We start from the raw sequence: 20,973 nt of genomic DNA, 5'->3' as shown, positions 1-20,973 counted from the left end.
TTCATCTTATCCCTCTTCATATTTTATTATTATTTCATTATTATTATGCATTATCTACAAATTAATGCATTTACAAATGGGTAAAACGTATAAAATCTAAGCTTATTTGATATTGTAAAAATACTCAAATGTACACATGTTTAGCTGCAGTAATAAAATTGCATTCGTCTTCTTACAAAGCGTTCAAACCATAACTGTACAAATGTGAGGTATTTGTATAGCCAGGTATGCAATTTCTCCCAAGAGTTTTAGGTAATTATTTGTTCGCTCATCGTTTACTATTCCTATTTTTATCGAAACGACAAAACAATGATTGTCGGTGTAAGAATAATTATTCAGACTCAATCTCAACATTCCTATTTATGCATGAGTAGTTGGGTTAAAATATTTTTTTCTTCAAATTATCCATCTTTTACTTATTTGTTTGCCTTCATGTGTAGATTTTTTTTCTTTTCATGATAAAATAAATGAGAAGGTCAACATGACTTTAATCTTCTGGATCTGAATTACAAATAATAAGAACGGAAGAGACATTACAGAATAAGGGCCTTATAAAATACTTCACAGCACATCATCATTATCCGTCTGAGATTTCTTTTACCTAAAATAATACTGCATATCAAAATAAAAATAACATTGCATGAAAGGTCGACGGAGGTTTGAGTATGTAGTTTGTAAACAAGGGTGATGATGACAACTAAAAATAAAATAATAAGTTTACTAGGTTTTCAAGTCTCCTCAATAGCAGGGAATATTCTTTTGGAATCCTTGCTGTCGAAAATTGTCTTTCTTGTTTTGGGCGTGATCTGACCATCGTTAGTCATCGTTCCTCGCTTTGTTCCAAACTGCAAAAAAATAGTGAAACATTTATAAGCAGTTTCAAAAATGTATCCAATTTTATAAATTGTTCTTGTAATTGGGAATTACCAAACTTATGGATGATAAGTGATTACGAATCGGAGTAAATGCCGAGTTTTCGCTACCCGACTGGGACACGGAGTCTGGATCTTTGTCCTTGTGACAGGACCTCGTTGAGAAAGGGCTATGCATGATTTGAGACATTGTCCTCTTTAGCTTACTTGGTGTTCTGCTCAGACTAAGCGCTCGTCCCACCTATTTATTTTCGCAATAAAATCCGTAATGCTCATCTCGGAAATTATTTTCCCAAAAATTATGTAAGTTACATACATAATGTAACTCTAAGTACCTTTTTAATTCCCCTAGAAATGAATCCACCACTTGAGTTTCCCGTATTGTTTAAAGCTGCAGAATCCACCGTGGTGATGAAATGCTCCTGGAATTGAGCAACTAATGAGTCAATATGACCACGAATCACCACTACTAACACTACTAACTGAGTCACTTACATAATCCACCCTTTGTACAGACTGGGCCACCTGCTTCGCAAAAAATTCCACAACGCTCATTTTGTGATACTTTTCCAGCTCAAGATCTTCTGGGAGATTGAACTGAAGGACACGTTCTCGTAAATCCTCTGGCTCTCTCACAATAAAGGCAAAACTTCGTGGGTCCCTGTAAAACAAGAGGATTGCATTGCATGCCCATAATCGACGGCTACTATAAAATAAGAGCAAACTAAGACTCACGAGTCATGGACATTTACCACCTTCTTGACATGACAGAAGCTAACCCACTCTAAAAATTTGTATCGTTTTTGTCCCGTCGAGGAAGAAGTGAATTTCATAGATTTTCTGGACATTGCTGGACTCCGGAGATTAGAGATGGAAAGTGTTGAGCCGGGATGATTCTTTGCTGAAGCCAGATGGTTACGTCGTTTCACAACTTGGAAGTGGTCAGAAAATACGATCAGACTAAGTAGCTCATTCTTGTAGTTGGCTGTGACAGTGACGTTAGCATCGTAATGGAGAGCAATTACGTCGTATTTCTTCAAAAGTGTCCTATGGTCTGAAATCAGTTCGACGGGGCAACCTGTACATTTAATTATAATTTAATTATAACCTAATCGTTATTACTATACTATATCACAAGTACAGTATTACTACTAACCTTCAATGTCGTGATATACGTCAAAGATGGCAACTCTAGAGTCGGCACGCTCTTTCTGTTGATTTATTTTTTGATTCACTCGGTCAATTGCTTCAACACCTTTGGTGATCCACTCGTAATCTGGATTCGTCTTTTCCGTGTTTTTTTCCAAGTTTTTGAGTACAAGAGCCGTGGATGGTAGTCGCTGAACGGGACGGATTATAAGCTCTACCAACTTTTCTTTACCACATTGTGGTTTTGCTGTTCAATAAAATAAAAACAAATCGATTAGACGAAGCATAAAGTAATTCGTAGCAATATTGTTGAAAATTTGTCAATGTCCACCTTGAGCTATCCTCAAGAAAGCCATGAATCGAGGATTTTCGGTTTCGCACCGAATAATCTCATTCTTCACCGTTTCAAAGTATCCAACAAAGGGCTCATAACACTTGCGCAATTCTTCAGCCTGTGTAGGGAACAAAATTAAATGTTTATGTCACGAGTTTGGAATGGGTAGCATGGATGTATATGGATGGCATGAAATGTTTAAATGAAACATTTAGATATCCCATGTTTGTAACACCTAGAGTTACGTTCTTACGTTCTTCACATAAATTTGCCCAATCAAACTGTCGTCAGAATAGTTTTCCAGAATGTGCAACATATCTCTCAATATTCGTTTATGAAGTTCATAGATGGGAAGAATTGGTCCAAATATGTGCTTAATTTCGAGGGGTGTCAGTATTCGGCCGGCCTTTTGATCATTCGCTTCACAAGGTCCTTTAAACAACTACAGCAAAAATATTTTTTTAGCTGACAGGTTGTATCAGCAATCATAGAACGAATCAGCTATTTATTACCTTGATAATGTGCATGAGAATTGTGACATAGTTTTTCTCCGTTTCCACTAAGTGAGCAAATTCATTTAATCTCTTTAATCCTTTGCCAGTAAAAGATTCCATTTTGGTTTTCAGCTCAGGAGACTGGAGCCCTTTCTCGATACGTTTTAAAATAACGGCAAGTTCAGTGTCGTCCACATTGTCGTTCGACTGCTCCGGCGATTTCACCAAATTGTCCAAGTCCACCGTCTCCTCATCCAGTTCCATAATGCAATGAGGGCTTTCTACTTGCGCCAAGGAGCTAAAATAAGACAGGCATAAGAACAAATCATAATAATCGCGCTTACTCATCATTCCTTGTTCGCCTTAATTTACTGTTGGTTCTACCTCACAAATTCTCGCATAAGGCGCTTCCTTTTCCTTCGAGGCACTGAAGAACTCTGCGAGACGGGCGTCCCACCACCGTCCGTGTCTGAAAAGTGGAGTGCCGGACTCGTGAACGAGTTGGGGGTACCGACGCTGTTGTTCAGCGTGTCGTCACTATTAAACTCCCGATTAAGAAGATACAAATTCTCATCGGCACAGGCTTCAATCTGGATGGATGTCCAGAACCACTCCGCCTTTAACACTTTGGCTCGGTCCGCCCATTCTCGCTGCTCGGAAACGTCAGTCTCGCTCATGTCATTGATTACCTAAAAATAAGATCAGCATCGAATTAGAACCGTTTCATTGAAATCAAAGTCTTCTTGGGTCAAACTGCTGCACCACTTGTTTTAGTACAAAAAAGCATTGTTGTTTAACTTTCCCAAATTTTTAGTTGAGTTAATAATAAATAGGTTGCGCGTACAGTTTCTGACCCAATAAAGAAACAAAGACAAGCAAGATAGGTTGCAATTGTCTAAACTGGAAAGTAAAACTGGAAGACGTACAGGAAGCTCGAAGCGGGCTCTTTTTAGTGGACTTTGAGCATTGGCAGGATCATCCATTCTTGTCGCCGAGGTCGAGGGCAGTCTGCTGTTGGTGAAATCCTCACTGGTTCCACCTCCTCTCACTGCTGGTGATAACAGACTTGTGCTATTGCTCAGACCCAAACGTGTTGGCGGCAACACTACTGAATTTTTCACCTGTGCACGATACATATACAAAAGAAAAGATTACCCACCCACACAGCTAGTTACTCGAACAAACTCAGCATCATCACACATTTTAGTCATTCGTCCCTTCAGAGTAGTAGTAAATCATTCAGATTGTAAACAAGCCCCATTTAATGCACAATTATGTTAAGATGATTAAAAACAAACCAAAGCATGCAAACAAAACCAAAGGATCAGTATACAACTTACAATGTGAGTGGTCGTGGGATCGTTAGAATTTACGTAAACGCCCTCATTTTCTTCAATGAGTTTCACCATTCCTGCGTTTTCCCCAGGTTCAAATCCATCCAGAGCTATCCTCGCACCATAAAACGCACGAACTTTGAAGCGCTCCTAGGAAACAATGACACATAAAATTTGGCGTTATTATGTTGCTCATTTGTACCATATTGTAAAGCAGCAGCACACTCGGTACACCACTCACCAGTGTCCCCCCCTTATCCTTTCGAATGTCAAAATCTGAACTGTCTCTATTCTCCCAGAGAAAGTCGATCCACTCACGCCTGAGAATGGGTTTGTCCAGAGCGACCGCGTCCCTGTACTTGATTCCTCGACATCTCCCAGCTACAAGGTGAGTCATAGGACATTCTCGCTCAGAAAAGATCCCGTCCAAGTAGAAGACTCTTCGACGAATGTTAATCTGTCAAATCAAACAAGCGAAATGATGCATAGGTGAAGTTAAGAATGAACTTTACCAAAATTTATAGAGGTTTGTAGAGAAAAACGTACCAGATCATCCATTGCACGAATCCCGGTCGCACATATTTTACAATTTCTGAGTAGTCTCGAATACAGGGGATACCCAGTCTGTGATAGTGGGAAGATAGGTTTGCCTGCTCCCTCCAAACTGGCACTGGCAGCAGCAATATTCGCCAATTCGAGTATGATTGGAGGTCCGTAAATTCTAAGACGAGGTGACCTCTTGGTCCTTAATGACTCAAATAAGGGTCCGCAAAAGTCCTGAAAGATAAGGATGGCCGAAGTGGGATCGATTTTGGACGTAATCGAGTTGGCCTCATCTTCCTCATTCTCGACGACGACGAATTCAACTCCCAAAGTCTAAAATCATGAATTCTTAAATTAAACTTTAAATTTAAATTTCATTTAAATTATATTTGACAAAACCGTACCTTAAGTGCTTTGCACAAATCTGAACCAGGCCGTTTGCCAAACCAGTAGGCAGTTGTGGGATACGCGTACACACATTTGGGGTTGACCGGTGTGGATGAAGTTGTGGACGGTGTCAAAGGGTTTGTTCCTTTACTATTTGTGACGGACGTCAGATCATCCAAATCTGAGCAAGTAGATAAACCATCCACGGACGTGGCGTCGGTCCAATATCCGGGCTCCATACTAATTATTCAAGGAACATCCGATGAATGTGGGCAGTGAGATTTAGACAATTATTAGCAATAGCACCAGCAGCAACTTGTTCTATAATGCACACAAACAAAATTCTTGAAAACGCAACCACGCGGAGGAGTGGCTTGACAACGGCGAAAATTCGCAACGCACTTAATTTTGTGGTGTAAAAAAGGGTGTGGTTTTCCCGTTCCCGAAAGCACTTTGTTGTGTGTTTTGTGTGTGAATGAAGTGGGGAGCGAAAGAAAGGGGATGGTTAAGTTAACGGCCGTGTGTTCAGGTGGTGCGTCCCGCTGCTCAACCGCCTCTGCCCCAAACTGCCCCGAACCCAACAACACAGCTGTCCAGGAAAACTGTGTTTAACAATAATTTATATTGCAAGTTTAATTGCTATTAAGTGCTTAGTTTTACGCTTTATACTTCCGGACGTTTTAATGTGCGTGTTCATATTTGAGTTGGTTGGTTAATGTTTCCTCGAGCATCTTACCTTGCCTGTTTACTGGTTGGATTTCTGACTGCGTTGTTTTTTGGTGCATTCGTGTGCTCGGGAAACGATTGCGGCTTCTTGTCCCAAGACCTTGTGTCCGGTGGGAGTACCGTCGCTGCTGCCTCCTCGCCCCCACTACGAGAGATGAATCACTTTCGTGCCGTATTCGTCACCGTTCCAAATATCGAGGTGGCCAAGAAGATTGCGTCGTAAGGGAACTTTTTCTCATCTGTGTATGTAGTACCTAACAAATTACTTTTTGTACCACGATTTCAGTGGGTTAGTGAGTAACAAGTTGGCTGCGTGTGTCAATATTATCCCACAAGTTATATCCGTGTAAGTATCTAAAAATATAATTGCACATAATCATGAGCTGTTTGTCTGACTCGACTGCACTGATGTCTGAATTAGGTACTGCTTGATTTAATTGCAGATATGAATGGGAAGGAAAAATTAACGAGGATTCCGAACTCATTTTGGTAAGAGAGAAACACATCTAACGAAACCGAGTCGGTTTAACCGACGAGTCCAGTCCCGAGCTTTGTTAACTTTTATTGTTTTCAGATGATAAAGAGCCAAGAGTCACTTTTTACAGAGTTGGAGAAGTTTGTCAAGTGAGGTTCTTATAATTACTCACTCGTTACTAAAAACTGAATTTAATTTTAATTTATTTTATTAATTTTAATTTTAATGTAATTTTTACTGCCATTCAATTTTAGAGATAACCATCCTTACGACGTGCCAGAAGTTATTGCTGTGCCGGTAAGTGAATCTAGGAATCATTTCCATGAATGAATATAATTTTTGTCGTGTGATGAGATAACAATTAATATTCGAAATAATGTCACAATTAATTAATTAGATTCAGCAAGGGAGTCAGACCTATTTGGACTGGATCAGTCAAGTCACCAAGAAAAACTAGTACAAATACACGGTCAACGAATTCATGTTAAATATATATTCATAAATATATATTCCTAAATAATAAATATAATATATTTAATATATACATGAAAAATTACAATATGGGTTCCGCACAACTACTTTGGACCGTAACAATTCCTGACGGCACTATTTCGAAACTTGCTAATACTACTGCTTCATCAGAATGTCTACTAGCTGCTGCTCACATGTGTTCGCCATTAGAAGCCACCAGTGTTTCCTTCACTTTGGAGATCATAAAAGAGTTACAGGATGCAGACCAGGAATCAAAATCCCCACTACCACCCCTCCCCACATTCCACTTGTCGAGCTATTTCCCTAACTCTGACCTAGCGGTTACTCACCTCTCCGCCGTCATTGGACTCACCTCCAGCACTCCAGTAGACCGACTGGTCGAATTGGCCTTGATGAAAATGATTCCTGGAGAAACTGGCTTGTTTCAAATTCAGCCTGCTCAATCACAACTCTGTTTAACTATCAAAGTTGCTCTAATCTCAATCAAAGGTATCTGCCACTTCACATTTTCATTAATCTAAATATGTATTGGATTCAAATTTTGTTTTGCGGTGGTTGCAGAGGAATCCGTCACCGAGCTTCACTCTCTCCCTGCATCCAGTCTCCTCCGAATATCCACACAGCTCAAGTTGCAAGGAGTTGAACTCTTTGATCAGAAACGACCCCGTGACGCCTTCTTCAAATTTGGCAAAGCTCTCAAGTATCTGATACTGATAGATGACAAAGACAACAGTAGAGATCCTGTCCTTTTGCGCAACAAGGATGAACTGATGACGACACTGCGAAACAATCTAGCCGGATGCCATTTTTCTTCCTCTTCTAACAATTGGGATGCAATCATTTCTCTCTGCGATAAAGTCTTGTTTCGGGATGTGCATAATGTCAAAGCTCTGTATCGGAGAGGATGTGCATTTCTAGAGATTCAGGTACACATTTGTTAAATAAATATGCATGCTTAACTTATGATATCAATCATATATTCAGGAATACGAAAAAGCACGTTCAGATTTCTACCAAGTTAAACAACTGGACCCTTCGAACGCGCTGATTGACTCAAAACTTACCTCACTTCACAAGAAGGAAGTAGAACTGAATCAAAAGTATTCTTCAGCCTTCAGAAAAATGTTTGCCTAGTCAAACAATAATAATAATCATTTAATTGTTTAATTAGCCAGAACAATTAAAATAAAAATGGCGGATCGAAACACGACAATTTAATATTATTCGTCTCTTTTTGTATTTATTGTTATTTTTGCCATCATCCGTAAATTATCACAGACATAAAACACTTTTAGTAAATTCTGAAACCCATCACCACCAAATAAGTATACGTGTAGGCATATATTATTAGAGTGTGCAGAGCATATATACCACGACATATGAGCTCTAATTAATTAAAACACGTAACTGAGACCGAATGAATAATGTCAAACCTCCATCGTCGTTCATTCCCATTACGTATGTACATATGTCCTGCCAACACAACAGACAATAACAAGCTCTTAATATAATTCACACTAACTTTTTCATACATTGCACACAGACATGTTATTTATAATTAAATAATTAATCGTTAATTAAACCACCCGTACAATTACACACAACTCTGTAGAGAATAGTTTATCAAGGCACGGCTTACATTATTATTAATTTTATTGAATGAAGTCATGAAGTGGGTAGTGTTGTTATTATTCTGTTAAATTGACGAGACAAAAATATAATGCTAAGGTAGGAGCGATTAACATATGAGTTTTTTTGGCAGATGTCCTTCCACACACGGTGTTGCCAAGACCTGAGGGACGTTTAAGTACAATATATAATGATAACCATTATTTCTGCTTGTCTACTTCCGGTTGAATCGAATACTATATTGTTGTTCTATTTACAATTCTAGCAGTAAATCTTATAAATCTCGATCAAGGTTTGGTTTGGTTTGATGCTGCATGCGATATGATACGACAACGCGAGCCAGAATTAAATATCAAGATTCTGGTTAATTAGAATAATACGGTGTTCAATTTTTGAAGATAAAATAATGAAGAATACGGTGCTGGATGTGGTCATGTTGTTGAGAAAACTTTACATATGGCACCCCCCATCCATGCAAGAAGGTCGGTAGTAGTATTATGTAGTAGTAATTGTTACATATTTATATGTATATATAATATTTTGAGACGTTTCGAAACGTCAGAGGGCGGGGAATGTTTTGGCTTCAAGAGGTTAGGTGGCCTTAACTTTGGGAGAAAATATTCCATTCTCAGAGAGCATTTCTTGGGTGGCCGACTCAAATCCTTTCGATACGGCTTGGGCAAATATGGGTTTAAACGCCTACAGAACGGATAGCCATTGTAATGTAGAAAAGTTACTATAATTTATAAAAGCATCAACAGCTTTGTTATACTTACATATTCCCAAACTACGGAAGCGGCAGTATCAATATGACTTCCGATATCTCGCATTTCGCCGCTGTACCTAAAAGTGTTAACATTTAAGGGTAAACATTGTGCTCCTTTCTATGCAGGTAGATACATTATTTGCATATGTCAACATTACCGAACATATGCCCAAATCCCTAATGTCAACAGAGTAACTCCCATCATTAAGTTGAACATATTTGCGAACGAGTACATTCCAAAGAGTCCAAAAACTCCGGATAAAACATAAAAAATAGCTGCAATTGTAAAGAGTGTAGCAGGTGTTCGGGCACTCTTGAATATATTTTTGGACTCATTTTGTGCTCGGAAATGAACAAATAGATCTTCAATTTCCTGAAAAGAATAAAGAAAATGAATGAGTTGATAATTTTATTTCATCCATTAGGAGAATATCAATAGTGCTTTGAATAATTGACGACTGGTGGATGCAAGATGTGCTTATGCGTGCGTGTACCTTGAGTAGGGTGTCTCGGTATCTAGTTGAAAAGTCATCCCCACCCATTTTCCTCCTTGATCCAAATAACTCCATCGCCTTTCCCTTGACCCTGTCGTGCTCGGCCTCAATCCTGGCGGTGGACATGAAGGGCTTATTGCCTCCACAGATCTCCTCCATTGAACTGGAGTAGAGGTCCTTGGCGTTCGCGACGGCGGACAAGTTATTGGCCTCGGCCGTTGCCTCCAACATGGACTTGGGTTCTGGAAGCTCATTGCCCTTGTAGATGGCTGTATAGGCTTTGAAATAGTGCAAAAGTTCTTTCGCTTTCACCTCGTTCCCTCCGATACGTTTCACAACCAAATTCTTTGGGTGAAGAACGAGAGGGACAAGTTCGGCCAGCTGAGCCCGGAAATCCGTCTCAATATCTACATCCGTCAAACCAAATCAAAGCAATTTATAAACAAATCGATTGGCTTCATTAATATATTTAATATTATGCTAATAATTTATGTAGCAATAAAAAATTAAAGATAAAAATAAATCGAATTACCACTAAGCCTCCCATCAAAGTTTGGATTTGTGGCCACCTTTAATCCCGGATGAGGCATAAGAAAGCAACCAATTTCTTGGAAGCAAGATTTTATATGCTTCCTCAAAGATTGAAGTTCGTGATGTTGTTTATCCGACACCTACCACGACACAAAATTGTGTCCATAAATTCAAAGATTTATTATGAAAACATTCAAAACTACAAACCTCTAGTCTCCTCTCCAAAATTTTGTTTCCACCCTCAACTCCGTATGGTGCTTCGTACGGATAGCTCCAGTCCCTCACGAGGAAGGTAAGTTTTTGAAAGGGTGTAGCAGAACAATCTTCAAGGGCCAATCTCCCATATTCGGTGAATAACTGGAGGTGTTGGAGGTCGTCCTCTTGAATATTTTGAGACAAGTTGTACAGCTGAACTGAACTCGTCATTGTGCTCAGAGCAAATATGGTTGCACAATCCTTTACTGTGCTTTGGGAGTCAAATGCGCCCTAATATATTAACAATAATCAGAGATGAACAAGAATTAAGATATTTTATTTAGGGACATACTAATTATGAACATGTAATAAGTATCAATGTTATCACACTTACTTGAGTATCCATTAAAAGAACAGCAATCTTTTCCCCGGAAGGTAGACTAACTTTGAACACCTCTGACCATAATAGAATCCCCGTCGTGTCTCGTTCTGCACCTCCACGCCAAGAAAATCCTTCAAGTGGGGAATCATCCTTGCCCAACCAGTTTTTGTTATCCTGTAAAAGCATTCACAATTAAGTATAGTTGATTAATTTATCACACATCAATACGTCAATCATTGAATTACCCGATCATGCATGTATCTTAAAAAGAAGTCAAGCATGAAGGATTTTCCCTTCCGAAAAGCTCCCGCAATGGAAACAACAGCAACTGGAAGGTCTTTGATGTCATCCTGCAGAAGGACACTGGCCAGGGCGTCCTCGTCAAGTTCAAAGTTGTGCTCCTCATCCGCCAACACGATTTGAATGGCGTGACCCTCACCATCGCCAGTAATTGACAGCTTTTTCCCCTTGCCATCATCATTCTTGTGGTTAGCCTGATATTTCTCGTCCATCGTGCAAATAATATACCAATATATTTAAAGTGTATCTGATCCCTCCTTCTGATAAATCTTTTGAATATCCCTGCCCTCCAGTAGCAGCAGATGCTTTACACTATAAAAATCAAACAATAAAACATTATATATACTTAATCTTACTTCATGTCATCACTCTAAATACAAACTTGAGTAAAAGTCTCAAGACCACGTAATTTATTTAATTGAAACATTGTTACTGGGCAATTATTGTTGCAACAAAAGTACTTACCTTCCTTAAATACCAGCCAAGTCCGGAGGAGTTGGGAAGTTGAATTCTGTGCTGAATATCGAGTATCTTTGGTCGTGGTAAGAAATGATATCTGAGAAGAGTGCTGCACTGTGCCCTGCTGACTGACGATTGGGTGATTGGTGATGTGCAGTGTGGATGATGATGAGCTAATTGCGCAACCCTGACTGGTATAAATAATTGTGAAGAATGGAATGAGAATGATTTGCCAACTATATGATGATCAGTGGCCAACTTTACATTTCGTCCTCTGCCTCCACCTGCACCCGTCCCCAATTACCCCAACTCCCGAATGAACAAAGCCCATGCAAAAAATCCATCCAACTTCTGTCGTTGGGGGCCATACTGATCAAGCATGAGATCAGTTTTCGGAGAATTTTGACCTAGTGTGACCTTCCCGTGACATAATTAACATGGGAAGGAAGGAAGGGCCCCCTTCAAATTCGATTGTGCATGCTTACTGCACGCACAGTCTCATCCCTAATGTCTCATGTCGTGACTTCTTACATACAGGTTACGAGTTATCTTATCGTCACTCAAACCACACCCTTACGACACACAAATGTATTTATTTATTCATATTCTTCCATACTACTTCCTCCTTGAGTGGAGGGTGACATGGATGGGAGATCGTATAAAATAGCATTGACGTAAGCGATAGATAGTTAATTAATTATTGTTTAAAGGCAGAGAGTAATACCTCCTGATTTTTCTATTATTAAAGCTCTACTAGAATCACCTTTCCTCCAGTTTACATTTCCTTGCTTAATCACTTAATAGATTTAATTTAATATTTAACAGATTGTGTAACAATCAAGCAAAGCAAGTCTCAACGGTTGATAATTAAAGCTCCGTAGACTGCACAAAGTCGTGTTATTGTCTCGTCGTTGAAAATATTATAAATCTGTTTAGCATAGAAAAAAACTAATGATAAATATTAAGCTATAGAAGAAATTAAATACTTGGATATTATCTTGTACATTTTGCACCATCTTAGCAGCATCAATTAGTAAGTAATTGCGGAAAGAATGGCAAATAAGTATGTAAATGAATGGGTATAGTTTGAACTGTGACTTGTGAGAAGGACGACCAGTGTAATGGTTTATGTCAAACGGGTGGCAGCCCTTTTGGGGTATGAACGTTGTTATTATTGTTGTTGAGAAGGAGGAGGGGGCGATCCTCCCTCTTCGGTGGGGATGACGACATGTCCCTCGACGTTGTCGCACCGCCTGGAGAGGAACTACTACTTGAGATGGAGACGGTTTGACTCCGACGAGTTGTCCTTGAGGCGGCCGTTGGCGTGGGTGTCCCGATTTCCGCAGAAGCTTTACGATCAGGACCAATGACTCGAAAATCGGCATGGGTGATAACACGAATGATGAGAATGACAAAGCCAAACATCCATCCGGTGAGGACAAAGTACGCACCGGTCTAAAGAGAGAGAAAATCATGAGAATTTTAGTATTTACTGCTGTGACTTTCGATGGCATTCTTGTGTAATCAATCACACCATTCACTTACTTGAGCAAGAAGTACGTCGTCATAAAAATTTGAGGCTCCAACATACCGTTCCCACGAGAAGCCGATCAAGTCTTCGCAACTGGAGAAATCATAAAAACTATAGAATGGATTGCAAACTATGAGAACTGAGCTTTATTTTAGTGAGGTGACATTTGATCTCCGTGATATTTAATAACGGTCAACAAAATCGCAACCTCGTTCTCACAGACAGACATTTGACACTCGTACATAATGGATTCATCATGACTCATCATTCCCACTGAAGTATTATTATTATTCTGAACTTCATCACGTACCCATAGTTCGCCCATCCAACCCAACCAAACCAATGAGCACTAATTGTCATACACATATAGCTTGGTAAGTACAGATTTATGGTTATTGCAAATCTTTTGTAATTTTTTTTTCTCTCTCTCTCTCGGTAAACAAACACCAACAATAAAAAAGTTTAAACGTGATGCTGCTGCGTAAAAAAATGTATTCGGAGAAGTGATAAACTAAAAGGATGAATGGGAAGGCTGGCAGTGGAATTTAACCACCCTTGGCAAAAATGACACGTATAAAAATACGTAGAGAGTGCACATACCTCGAGACATTAATTTGTGGTGTCACGGACGCGCAGAATGATGCGAATCCTCCGACGGTGAGGGCTACGCTGACACAGGACAAGACTAGAAATATAAAGTTGAATAGAATTGCGGGTGGGATGATTCTCCAGGGTTGTGGGAGGCTGGAAAGTGTCAAAAACATTAAAATGAGTATATTCTGTGGTCAACCAATGGATAAATGTATTTGCATTTGGAGTGCTTGGTGGAGTCTCACTTGCGACTGGACGCCCCACCTCGACCACACATGACAAAAATGGTTGCCCAGATGCCAGCGAATATGACGGAGGCGACGGGACAGTACTGGGTAAAGTCGCAGTGAGAGCTGCTGCCCCAACGTGAGGCGGCGTGTGGCGTGATGATGATGGTCCAGTTGTTCTCAGGGGATGTGGAGATAGCGAGGTCCGCATATAGGAGACATTCGTGGTGAAAGATGCCCTGGACATTGGCCATGGCAAGGGACGTCGCAATACCGGAAATTATTACCATAATGTAGGAAAAGATCTGACAATACTTCCAACAGTGGGAAACCTCACTCTCATCCTTCTCCAGGATCGAGATCTTCACAGGGGGTCGTCTTTCCATTGTGAGGACGATGAGGGGAAAAGGCTGCGACGTAAAAAAGGAAAATGATCTAATCCATAATATACGTATTGTCATGCATAACATAATTATTGTCACCTATATACTTTTTCTACCTATACTTTTTTACTGCATATGCTTTTTATACCTAAATATATTTGAACTCGTCCCTTGTTGTATATTTCCTCTGGATCCACTTGGTTGGTTTCGACTATATTTTTGGTATCCTATAAGTTTTCCTGCCTCAATCTCGACACCTTTTCACTTGACCAGCAGCACGGTCGGTGGCTTGGTTGGGGAGGAGAGTGGTACGCCACAGAGCAGCACAAGTCCTTCATTGCGGTACTTTATATTCATGGTATTTTTTAGCTCCATTTCGGTGGAGGTGGCAATGTTATGAAAACTGGGGCCAATTTCTGGGAAGTTTGGCTGTCAGTCGGACGGAATGAATGTGCAAGTACCAATAAGAGCGAGTGGTTAAGTTTATGCTTTGATTGTTGGGGTCACTCTGCAGCCTTTGCGCAACCTCTTTCACTTCCTGTTACGCTTTCCTGGAACAGTAAAATAAGTAAACTTTTTACTCCTTGCAAGAAAAACCCAGTGTCGCTTGTTCTGAGGTAGGTAGGTTGAGGTTATAGATTATAATAACGGGATGGGTGCAATTTGTCAAAGAGTGGAGTCGTCATCCGTGGAGGTGTATCCAGAATGCTGCTTATCCATGCTAACTTATCATATGTTTGTCCAGTGCATTCATAATACTCTCAGCTCCTCCACACAATAACACCTTATCATTACCATATACATATACTTGCTCGGAATGCCTCCACACATTCTCACTCAATCTCCATCTCCACTAAATACATCCATCAATGTTCCATGATGGAACTTCCATCAGCTCACCATTAACGACGGCAACCTCACTGAACCGATCCAACCATGGAACAGAGATGCGTGGATAAATTATATGGAATTGAGAATCTGTTTTTTTAATCATCGCTCGAGCACAATAATATTATTCCTGTTACGATCCGGTTCGGACCCACCAAACAATGCGTCTCCTCGTTGTCGTCATTCGTATGAACGAGCTCTTCAAAACAAACAACTCCAAATGAGACTGATGTCATGCATGCCATAAATAATGTCATATAATAACCAAGAGACAAAATGTATGTACACAACTTAATGATGGGTGGGATAGCTGGACAGCGTTGTTTCTCTCACTCCCACTGGGTGAAGGGTGAGGTCAATGTGGCCCCGTTTCATCCTAGTCACATCGGAGTCTGTGGACAAACTATACCCAGCCAAATAAGTATGCACCCAGGGGCTGCGGAACCGTGATAACGAAAGGGGGCATTTTTCAGCATTGCAAAAGTAGGAAAATCCAATTTTCCGTGGGGTCCCCCAGGTTTCCGAAGCCCCTGAATGGACCAAGGCCTGATGCGAGATACCCAAAGATTTATCATGGGTCTAGACACTACATGAATGAATACCAGACGGAATATGAAGCTATGGAGGGTGTCAAACTGCCACTAATTGTCACTCCAGAGCCTAGTTATTATTATTAATTTATTAAGGTGCCAGATAAAATATGCTCGTATGATTACAATAACAGCGGTGTTTAGTATTATTTACCATTTAACTGTGTCAATGTCAATTTTCAATGCCATACTTACTACTAATAATATAAGTACGTATACCTTCAACTCTCAACTATCTATGAGCTTCGACATAGCTTCTCCTGGTAGTGGACCAAATGACAAAAAAACGGATACGACATAGGGCAACTGATACTGACCAAAAATAGTACTCGCTCACCTGTTGATACAAATGCTATCAGCTGGGGGCAACGTGGACCGGCATCAACAACCAAGACGTATTTTTTTGATCCATCATCCCTTTCGATATTTTTAACAATGTGCACCACACAATATGCAATAGTGCTATTGCTCCATTTTGGTAGTAATCAGGTGGATATTGGAAATTGTTAGAGTCACACGAGCTGTATTGTATTTATTTAGGAGCGGATGTGCAATGTGAGATGAACACACACAACTCGAGACTACTTTTCATAATAGATCGACGAGCGTTGGATCACGTTCTTTCGTCTTCGTCTACTCTGGCCAGTCGTTGTTGAACAACTGACGAGAAAGAAACCAAGACCTACCAAAAACTCGTCTTGTGATGATGATGATGCTATGCTAATCTAATTAGTAGATGCACCACATATTATTTTTAGATACGCAATATGCTTCTTTAGATTATCATACTGCCCACAACTGCGAATTGTATGACCGATGGAGATATGTGAAAACTAGGGGTTAGGTATCCAAGGACAGGTTTTAGTATCCGAGTGGGTGTGCCCAGTACTGCCCAGTCGGGGATCACAAAGGCCGACTAGTAAACCTGAAACGTCATGTGGCTCACTTTAATTCATACGACGCAACAAGCTGAAATTTAAAAAAACGTACTATTGAATAAACACGCGTTAAGATTTATCTGTTGGTAATGTCAAATTTTAGATTTGAGAATATTTGCATACAAAAAAAAACTAGATCTGTAATCATGCGTGACATCTCATTTTTTCATTTTTCTCACCAAGCATAGTAGTCAGTTAGTCACCACGAGTAGTAGACACGAGTGGGGAGAAGGAGAAAAGAATGTCCAAGCGGCAGCTTGAGCTTCATCAGCCGCTCATTCGATTTGACCATCCATGCAGCAAATTTCGTCCTCTTTTAAAGTTATTAATTCATTCCCCCCAACCGCTAAGATAAGGAAACAAAACAACGTGGGCTTTTCCCGATTGATTTATACCTTCGTACCGACCTCCTGTTGGGAATTGCTCTTTAGGAATTACGTGACATGCCACGGCTCAAAAAGTTTCGGTTTAGCACGAAAGTCGTAAAAAAACGACAAGTCAACGGCGGGGGCTCATCAGTGACGATGAAGCTGCCAACACCCGTCACCTCATCGTCAACCAGCACAACCACCATGACAATAAAGGACGATGTCCCCACACTGCCATCGTCCTCCTCACCTCATCCTCATCTGGTTTGCGTCGTTTGCTACAACCAGTTCCCCTATTACACTTTAAGCTGCATCCCCTGGGAGTCTGCAGTGACGAAGGATTTCTATGTGGCTCTCAACATCCCGGAGGATGACGCAGTTGCAGGACTCCCATTTTGTCCAGAATGTCATTCAAAGGTGTTTTCAAACAAACCTAAGTTGCAACTCTTGATTAATTAGCGTGCAAATATAATCACACGTCATAATAGCAACATATTATGATATTTAATTTATTGCCAATATATTTTGATTACTTAGGTGGCTGTGATGTTCACACTTCACCAACAACTTCAAAATATTCTTCAGAGTTTCAACTGTGTAAGGAATGACCTCGCCTTCACCGTGGTTGACTCTATTGGGCAAAACTGTCGAAAGGGACCCATGGATTTGATAAGACAACAAATCTATAAACGTAAACTGGCCATCTCCTATTGGTCTATCATTATTGGGTTGTGTTGTAAGGAATAAGGCCTTACGCTAATTTTGATCTAGGATGGAAAGACTTGCACGCCAAAGCGAATGAGATCAAGAGTGGAGACGTGTACGATCCAGAGTCTACCTTGGCTTATCTCACCCCTAAGTTGAGCGTTGCGGATGAGTTTCCAACGAACCCATCCACCATGACCATGTCCGGCGCTGCGAAGGAGAGATTTAGTCAGCTCAGACAGACGCCGGGCTCACTAGGATTAGGAACTATCATTCCCAAAAGAAAACGTCAGCATCTATTTGTCAATGTTAAATATCAGCAAATAAATGTATAGGTGACAAAGCACCCGCGTAATATTGCCGTCATTTGTTTTAATTGTAGCTGGACGACCTCCCATAAACAAACCAACTAGTGGTATGGGCATGCCAAAATTGGAGCCGATGGAAAACATTAAATTGATGGCCGATGGGCAAGCTGGTCCCTCTAGATCAATGCGTCAGGCTGTGAAGAGGGGAGAAGTCACTCTGGGACAATCAAAGTTAGTCAAGTGCTCTATGAGTTAGTTTTTGATTTGTGAATTCTTTGGCTTATTGTTAGTTAAATTGCGACAAAATTATTTTTTGTGTCGTATTGATGTATAGGATTGGGAAAGCGAATCTTAAGCTTGGTCTAATTCAGAAACCTAAATTGACCATCTCGAATAAAAAAATCAAGACGACGGGTTCTGCTACAGCTGCCAGTAAAGGCAAATTCCAATTGACTAATCACTTCACATCAAATTCAGCCTACCGGAAAAAGTCTCCGAAACGCCTTGGTAAATCAGAAATCATAATTATTGCGTCAAAATGAAACCTGAATGAAACTTTATATAAAATTTTACGTGACGATTTCCATCCGATATGTACATTGATTGATTGAAAGAAGTTTTTATTAATGGTATCGTACTACGAGCGTTAGCACAAGTACATCCGTTATGTGCATGAAAGCAGATCATTTTTTTAGTTCAAGTTTTTCTTATTTTTATGTCAAACCTAACTTTACTTGCGGTGTTATTATAAAAATTGACAATTTCACATTTTCTTGTTTTTCTATAAAAAACTAGATTATCTACAGAGTTCGAAATGGTCCTTAAATAATCACCTGCTTAATATCTAATCCTAAGTAGATACTTAACAATTTTCGCTTCGACAATTGTATTTCACGGCTTCGTTGAAACTGAAAATCGTTGAATATTCACCATGAATGAAGCACAGATTTTTGCCATTTTTTCTCGCATATTTAGCTAGGTTTAACTAACATAAAAATAATGGAAAACTTGAATTCAAAAATGTTCTGCTTTCCTGTGTGCATAGCTGGTGGAATGGTGGAAATTGTTACTTTCGATAAATTAAATGTGATTTTCTTTCTCCAATTGTCGTAGCCAACGGTCGCTGGAAATGCAATTACTGTCCTATCACATACATCAATTCTGTCTGCGTATCTCAACATGAGTCTCGCTGTCATCCACAAACCCGCCCGTTCCTCTGTACCATGTGTCCCAAGGGATTCCTCACTCTGGACGGGATGCGGAAACATCTCCAAGCTATGCACAATGATGTGGTCGAAGGATGTGCCAAATGTCCCTACTGTCCCAGACACTTCACCCGAAAGAATGGTTTCAGCCAACACATTTCCACCTTTCATAAGGGAAAGAAAACTCCAAATTTTGAACTGTTGATTAAATCGTCCAAGGATACGCTGGTGGTCCCTCCAAAGAATAAAGTGGGAAATAAAGGTATGAAAGTACTTGCGCCCTCGAGGTTACCGCCCTCGAGTGTTACAGTCCCGATACCCAAAGGATCTCCCCCATCTCCAGAGATTACAGACTTGGAAAGCAGCTCTTCCAGCAAGAAGAAGCAGACTCCTGGAAAGCATGGAAGAAAGAAGTCGTCGTCGTCTTCCTCTGAAGTAAAAAATGTATCCACTTCTCCAAATGAGGACATGCAACTTGAAGTGGTTGTGAAGGAGCCCTTGACCAATGGAGGGTCGTCAATTAGTCCTAACAAGTTTGATAACAAGAAAGAGACTGAGGATGAGGAAACGGAGCCGCGTCAATCAGAACCAGTTAGCGAAACTAATGCGGTTAATGAGGACGACAAAAAGCAAAATGAGTCCAAAACTGAAAGGGTAATAATGTCATATTTAGGAATTAATTTAATGTCTCCTCGATTTAGGATATTCTCCTAATTACTATTATTTAATTGCTCTAGAATGAGTCAAGGACGTCTCTCGCATCACATTCAACTGACGCGGAAGGTGAAGACGCTCTTCCGTCCAAAAGGCGACGCACCTCCACTTTGTATCTTCCCCTTCCCACTAGACGAAGATCTGCCCCAATGGTCAAAAAGCCGAAGCCAATTTTGACCTGTCCCGTCTGTAACAAAACGTTTCTGGGCCCCCATGCTCTTGCGGGGCATGGGAAGAGCCACCGTGGACGTGGAGGGAGGACTAAGGAGACTGAGGAAGAAGATGGGGGTGGTGGCAGTACGAATGACGGGGAAGAGACCAAGGGAAGTAGTTCTCAGGAGAAGAATGGTGAGGATGGTAATGCCACCATTGACGATACTGATAATAGTGACAACGATTTACCTAAAAAAGGTGACAAAATTGCCAAGGATAATGTCACGGAACCAGAAGATGAGCAACTCGCAGGCTCCAATGGTCATATAGTCATAGAATAATTATTTAATGCGCCTTTTAATGGGCTACGCAATATTATCACAATAACTACTTCAACCATACTTTTATAAAATATTACATTTTTGTATTCTTTCATTTAATAATTAGTTTTAACACAATTTATAACTTGAATTGTGCTCTTTTTATTGCTCAACATAAATGTAACAGCGATTTAGTGTGGTTACCTGCTAATTTAGTGAAGTATGATGACTTTCCCAATGTTAGACAGTTGCCTGTTTTTGAATTTTGTTTGGTCCGTTTCCCGTCGGAAAAGATAGATCGATACTTGACTGCGAAAGTATTACATATTATGAGTTGGTTGGTACATTTTTTTAAATCAAGGTACCTAATTAATAGCCGCATGAATCACCCCAAATGATCAACATGTATTTAGTTGCACTACTCTTCTGAATGTAATAAAAAAATACTTTAGCACTTGCTGAATTACATTGAAAATGATTTGCCTCTGTT

The 20,973-nt window shown here is 40.1% G+C and overlaps 5 protein-coding genes across 7 annotated transcripts; 2 read left to right on the top strand and 3 right to left on the bottom strand.

Moving 5' to 3' along the window:
• Positions 1–11: 11 nt before the first annotated feature.
• On the bottom strand, positions 12–5,649 carry LOC110859343 (protein ECT2). 2 transcript variants are annotated; one of them, XM_035859344.1, is made up of 16 exons: positions 5,516–5,649; positions 5,131–5,434; positions 4,730–5,059; positions 4,425–4,640; positions 4,190–4,333; positions 3,776–3,970; positions 3,234–3,538; positions 2,868–3,147; positions 2,609–2,797; positions 2,353–2,473; positions 2,029–2,268; positions 1,608–1,950; positions 1,368–1,533; positions 1,208–1,294; positions 928–1,113; positions 12–845 (listed from the first exon to the last, which is right to left on the bottom strand). In XM_035859344.1, the coding sequence occupies exons 2-16, from the start codon at positions 5,350–5,352 to the stop codon at positions 729–731; spliced, it is 3,141 nt and encodes a 1,046-aa protein (XP_035715237.1). In that variant the 5' UTR covers positions 5,353–5,434; positions 5,516–5,649; the 3' UTR covers positions 12–728. The 2 variants fall into 2 exon arrangements, with proteins under 2 accessions (XP_035715237.1, XP_035715238.1); XM_035859345.1 differs by lacking the exon at positions 3,776–3,970 and having other exon boundaries at positions 5,131–5,594.
• A 30-nt stretch (positions 5,650–5,679) lies between these two features.
• On the top strand, positions 5,680–8,029 carry LOC110859342 (protein CutA). 2 transcript variants are annotated; one of them, XM_035859346.1, is made up of 8 exons: positions 5,680–6,058; positions 6,126–6,185; positions 6,283–6,328; positions 6,414–6,463; positions 6,569–6,611; positions 6,712–7,295; positions 7,368–7,732; positions 7,791–7,846. In XM_035859346.1, exons 1-6 carry the CDS (start codon positions 5,829–5,831, stop codon positions 6,769–6,771), a joined length of 489 nt encoding a protein of 162 aa, XP_035715239.1. In that variant the 5' UTR covers positions 5,680–5,828; the 3' UTR covers positions 6,772–7,295; positions 7,368–7,732; positions 7,791–7,846. The 2 variants fall into 2 exon arrangements, with proteins under 2 accessions (XP_035715239.1, XP_021963971.1); XM_022108279.2 differs by lacking the exons at positions 5,680–6,058; positions 6,126–6,185; positions 6,283–6,328; positions 6,414–6,463; positions 6,569–6,611 and having other exon boundaries at positions 6,768–7,295; positions 7,791–8,029.
• Positions 8,025–11,820, bottom strand: LOC110859339 (atlastin). The gene is made up of 9 exons (XM_022108277.2): positions 11,569–11,820; positions 11,049–11,415; positions 10,816–10,977; positions 10,434–10,712; positions 10,228–10,366; positions 9,696–10,102; positions 9,360–9,574; positions 9,212–9,278; positions 8,025–9,134 (listed from the first exon to the last, which is right to left on the bottom strand). Exons 2-9 carry the CDS (start codon positions 11,313–11,315, stop codon positions 9,027–9,029), a joined length of 1,644 nt encoding a protein of 547 aa, XP_021963969.1. The 5' UTR covers positions 11,316–11,415; positions 11,569–11,820; the 3' UTR covers positions 8,025–9,026.
• Positions 11,821–12,135: 315 nt separating this feature from the next.
• LOC110859254 (transmembrane protein 179) lies at positions 12,136–16,424 on the bottom strand. The gene is made up of 6 exons (XM_022108151.2): positions 16,110–16,424; positions 14,443–14,845; positions 13,930–14,321; positions 13,694–13,837; positions 13,108–13,186; positions 12,136–13,017 (listed from the first exon to the last, which is right to left on the bottom strand). Exons 3-6 carry the CDS (start codon positions 14,295–14,297, stop codon positions 12,694–12,696), a joined length of 915 nt encoding a protein of 304 aa, XP_021963843.1. The 5' UTR covers positions 14,298–14,321; positions 14,443–14,845; positions 16,110–16,424; the 3' UTR covers positions 12,136–12,693.
• Positions 16,425–16,962: 538 nt separating this feature from the next.
• On the top strand, positions 16,963–20,958 carry LOC110859189 (zinc finger protein 687b). The gene is made up of 7 exons (XM_022108068.2): positions 16,963–17,495; positions 17,616–17,769; positions 17,850–18,071; positions 18,166–18,322; positions 18,426–18,598; positions 19,205–19,950; positions 20,034–20,958. Exons 1-7 carry the CDS (start codon positions 17,154–17,156, stop codon positions 20,502–20,504), a joined length of 2,265 nt encoding a protein of 754 aa, XP_021963760.1. The 5' UTR covers positions 16,963–17,153; the 3' UTR covers positions 20,505–20,958.
• Positions 20,959–20,973: the final 15 nt, after the last annotated feature.

This window comes from Folsomia candida, unplaced genomic scaffold, assembly GCF_002217175.1.
Source record: "Folsomia candida strain VU population unplaced genomic scaffold, ASM221717v1 Fcan01_Sc025, whole genome shotgun sequence".
In the NCBI taxonomy this organism is placed as follows: Eukaryota; Metazoa; Arthropoda; class Collembola; order Entomobryomorpha; family Isotomidae; genus Folsomia; species Folsomia candida.
This window is presented reverse-complemented; position numbering and strand designations above follow the sequence as displayed.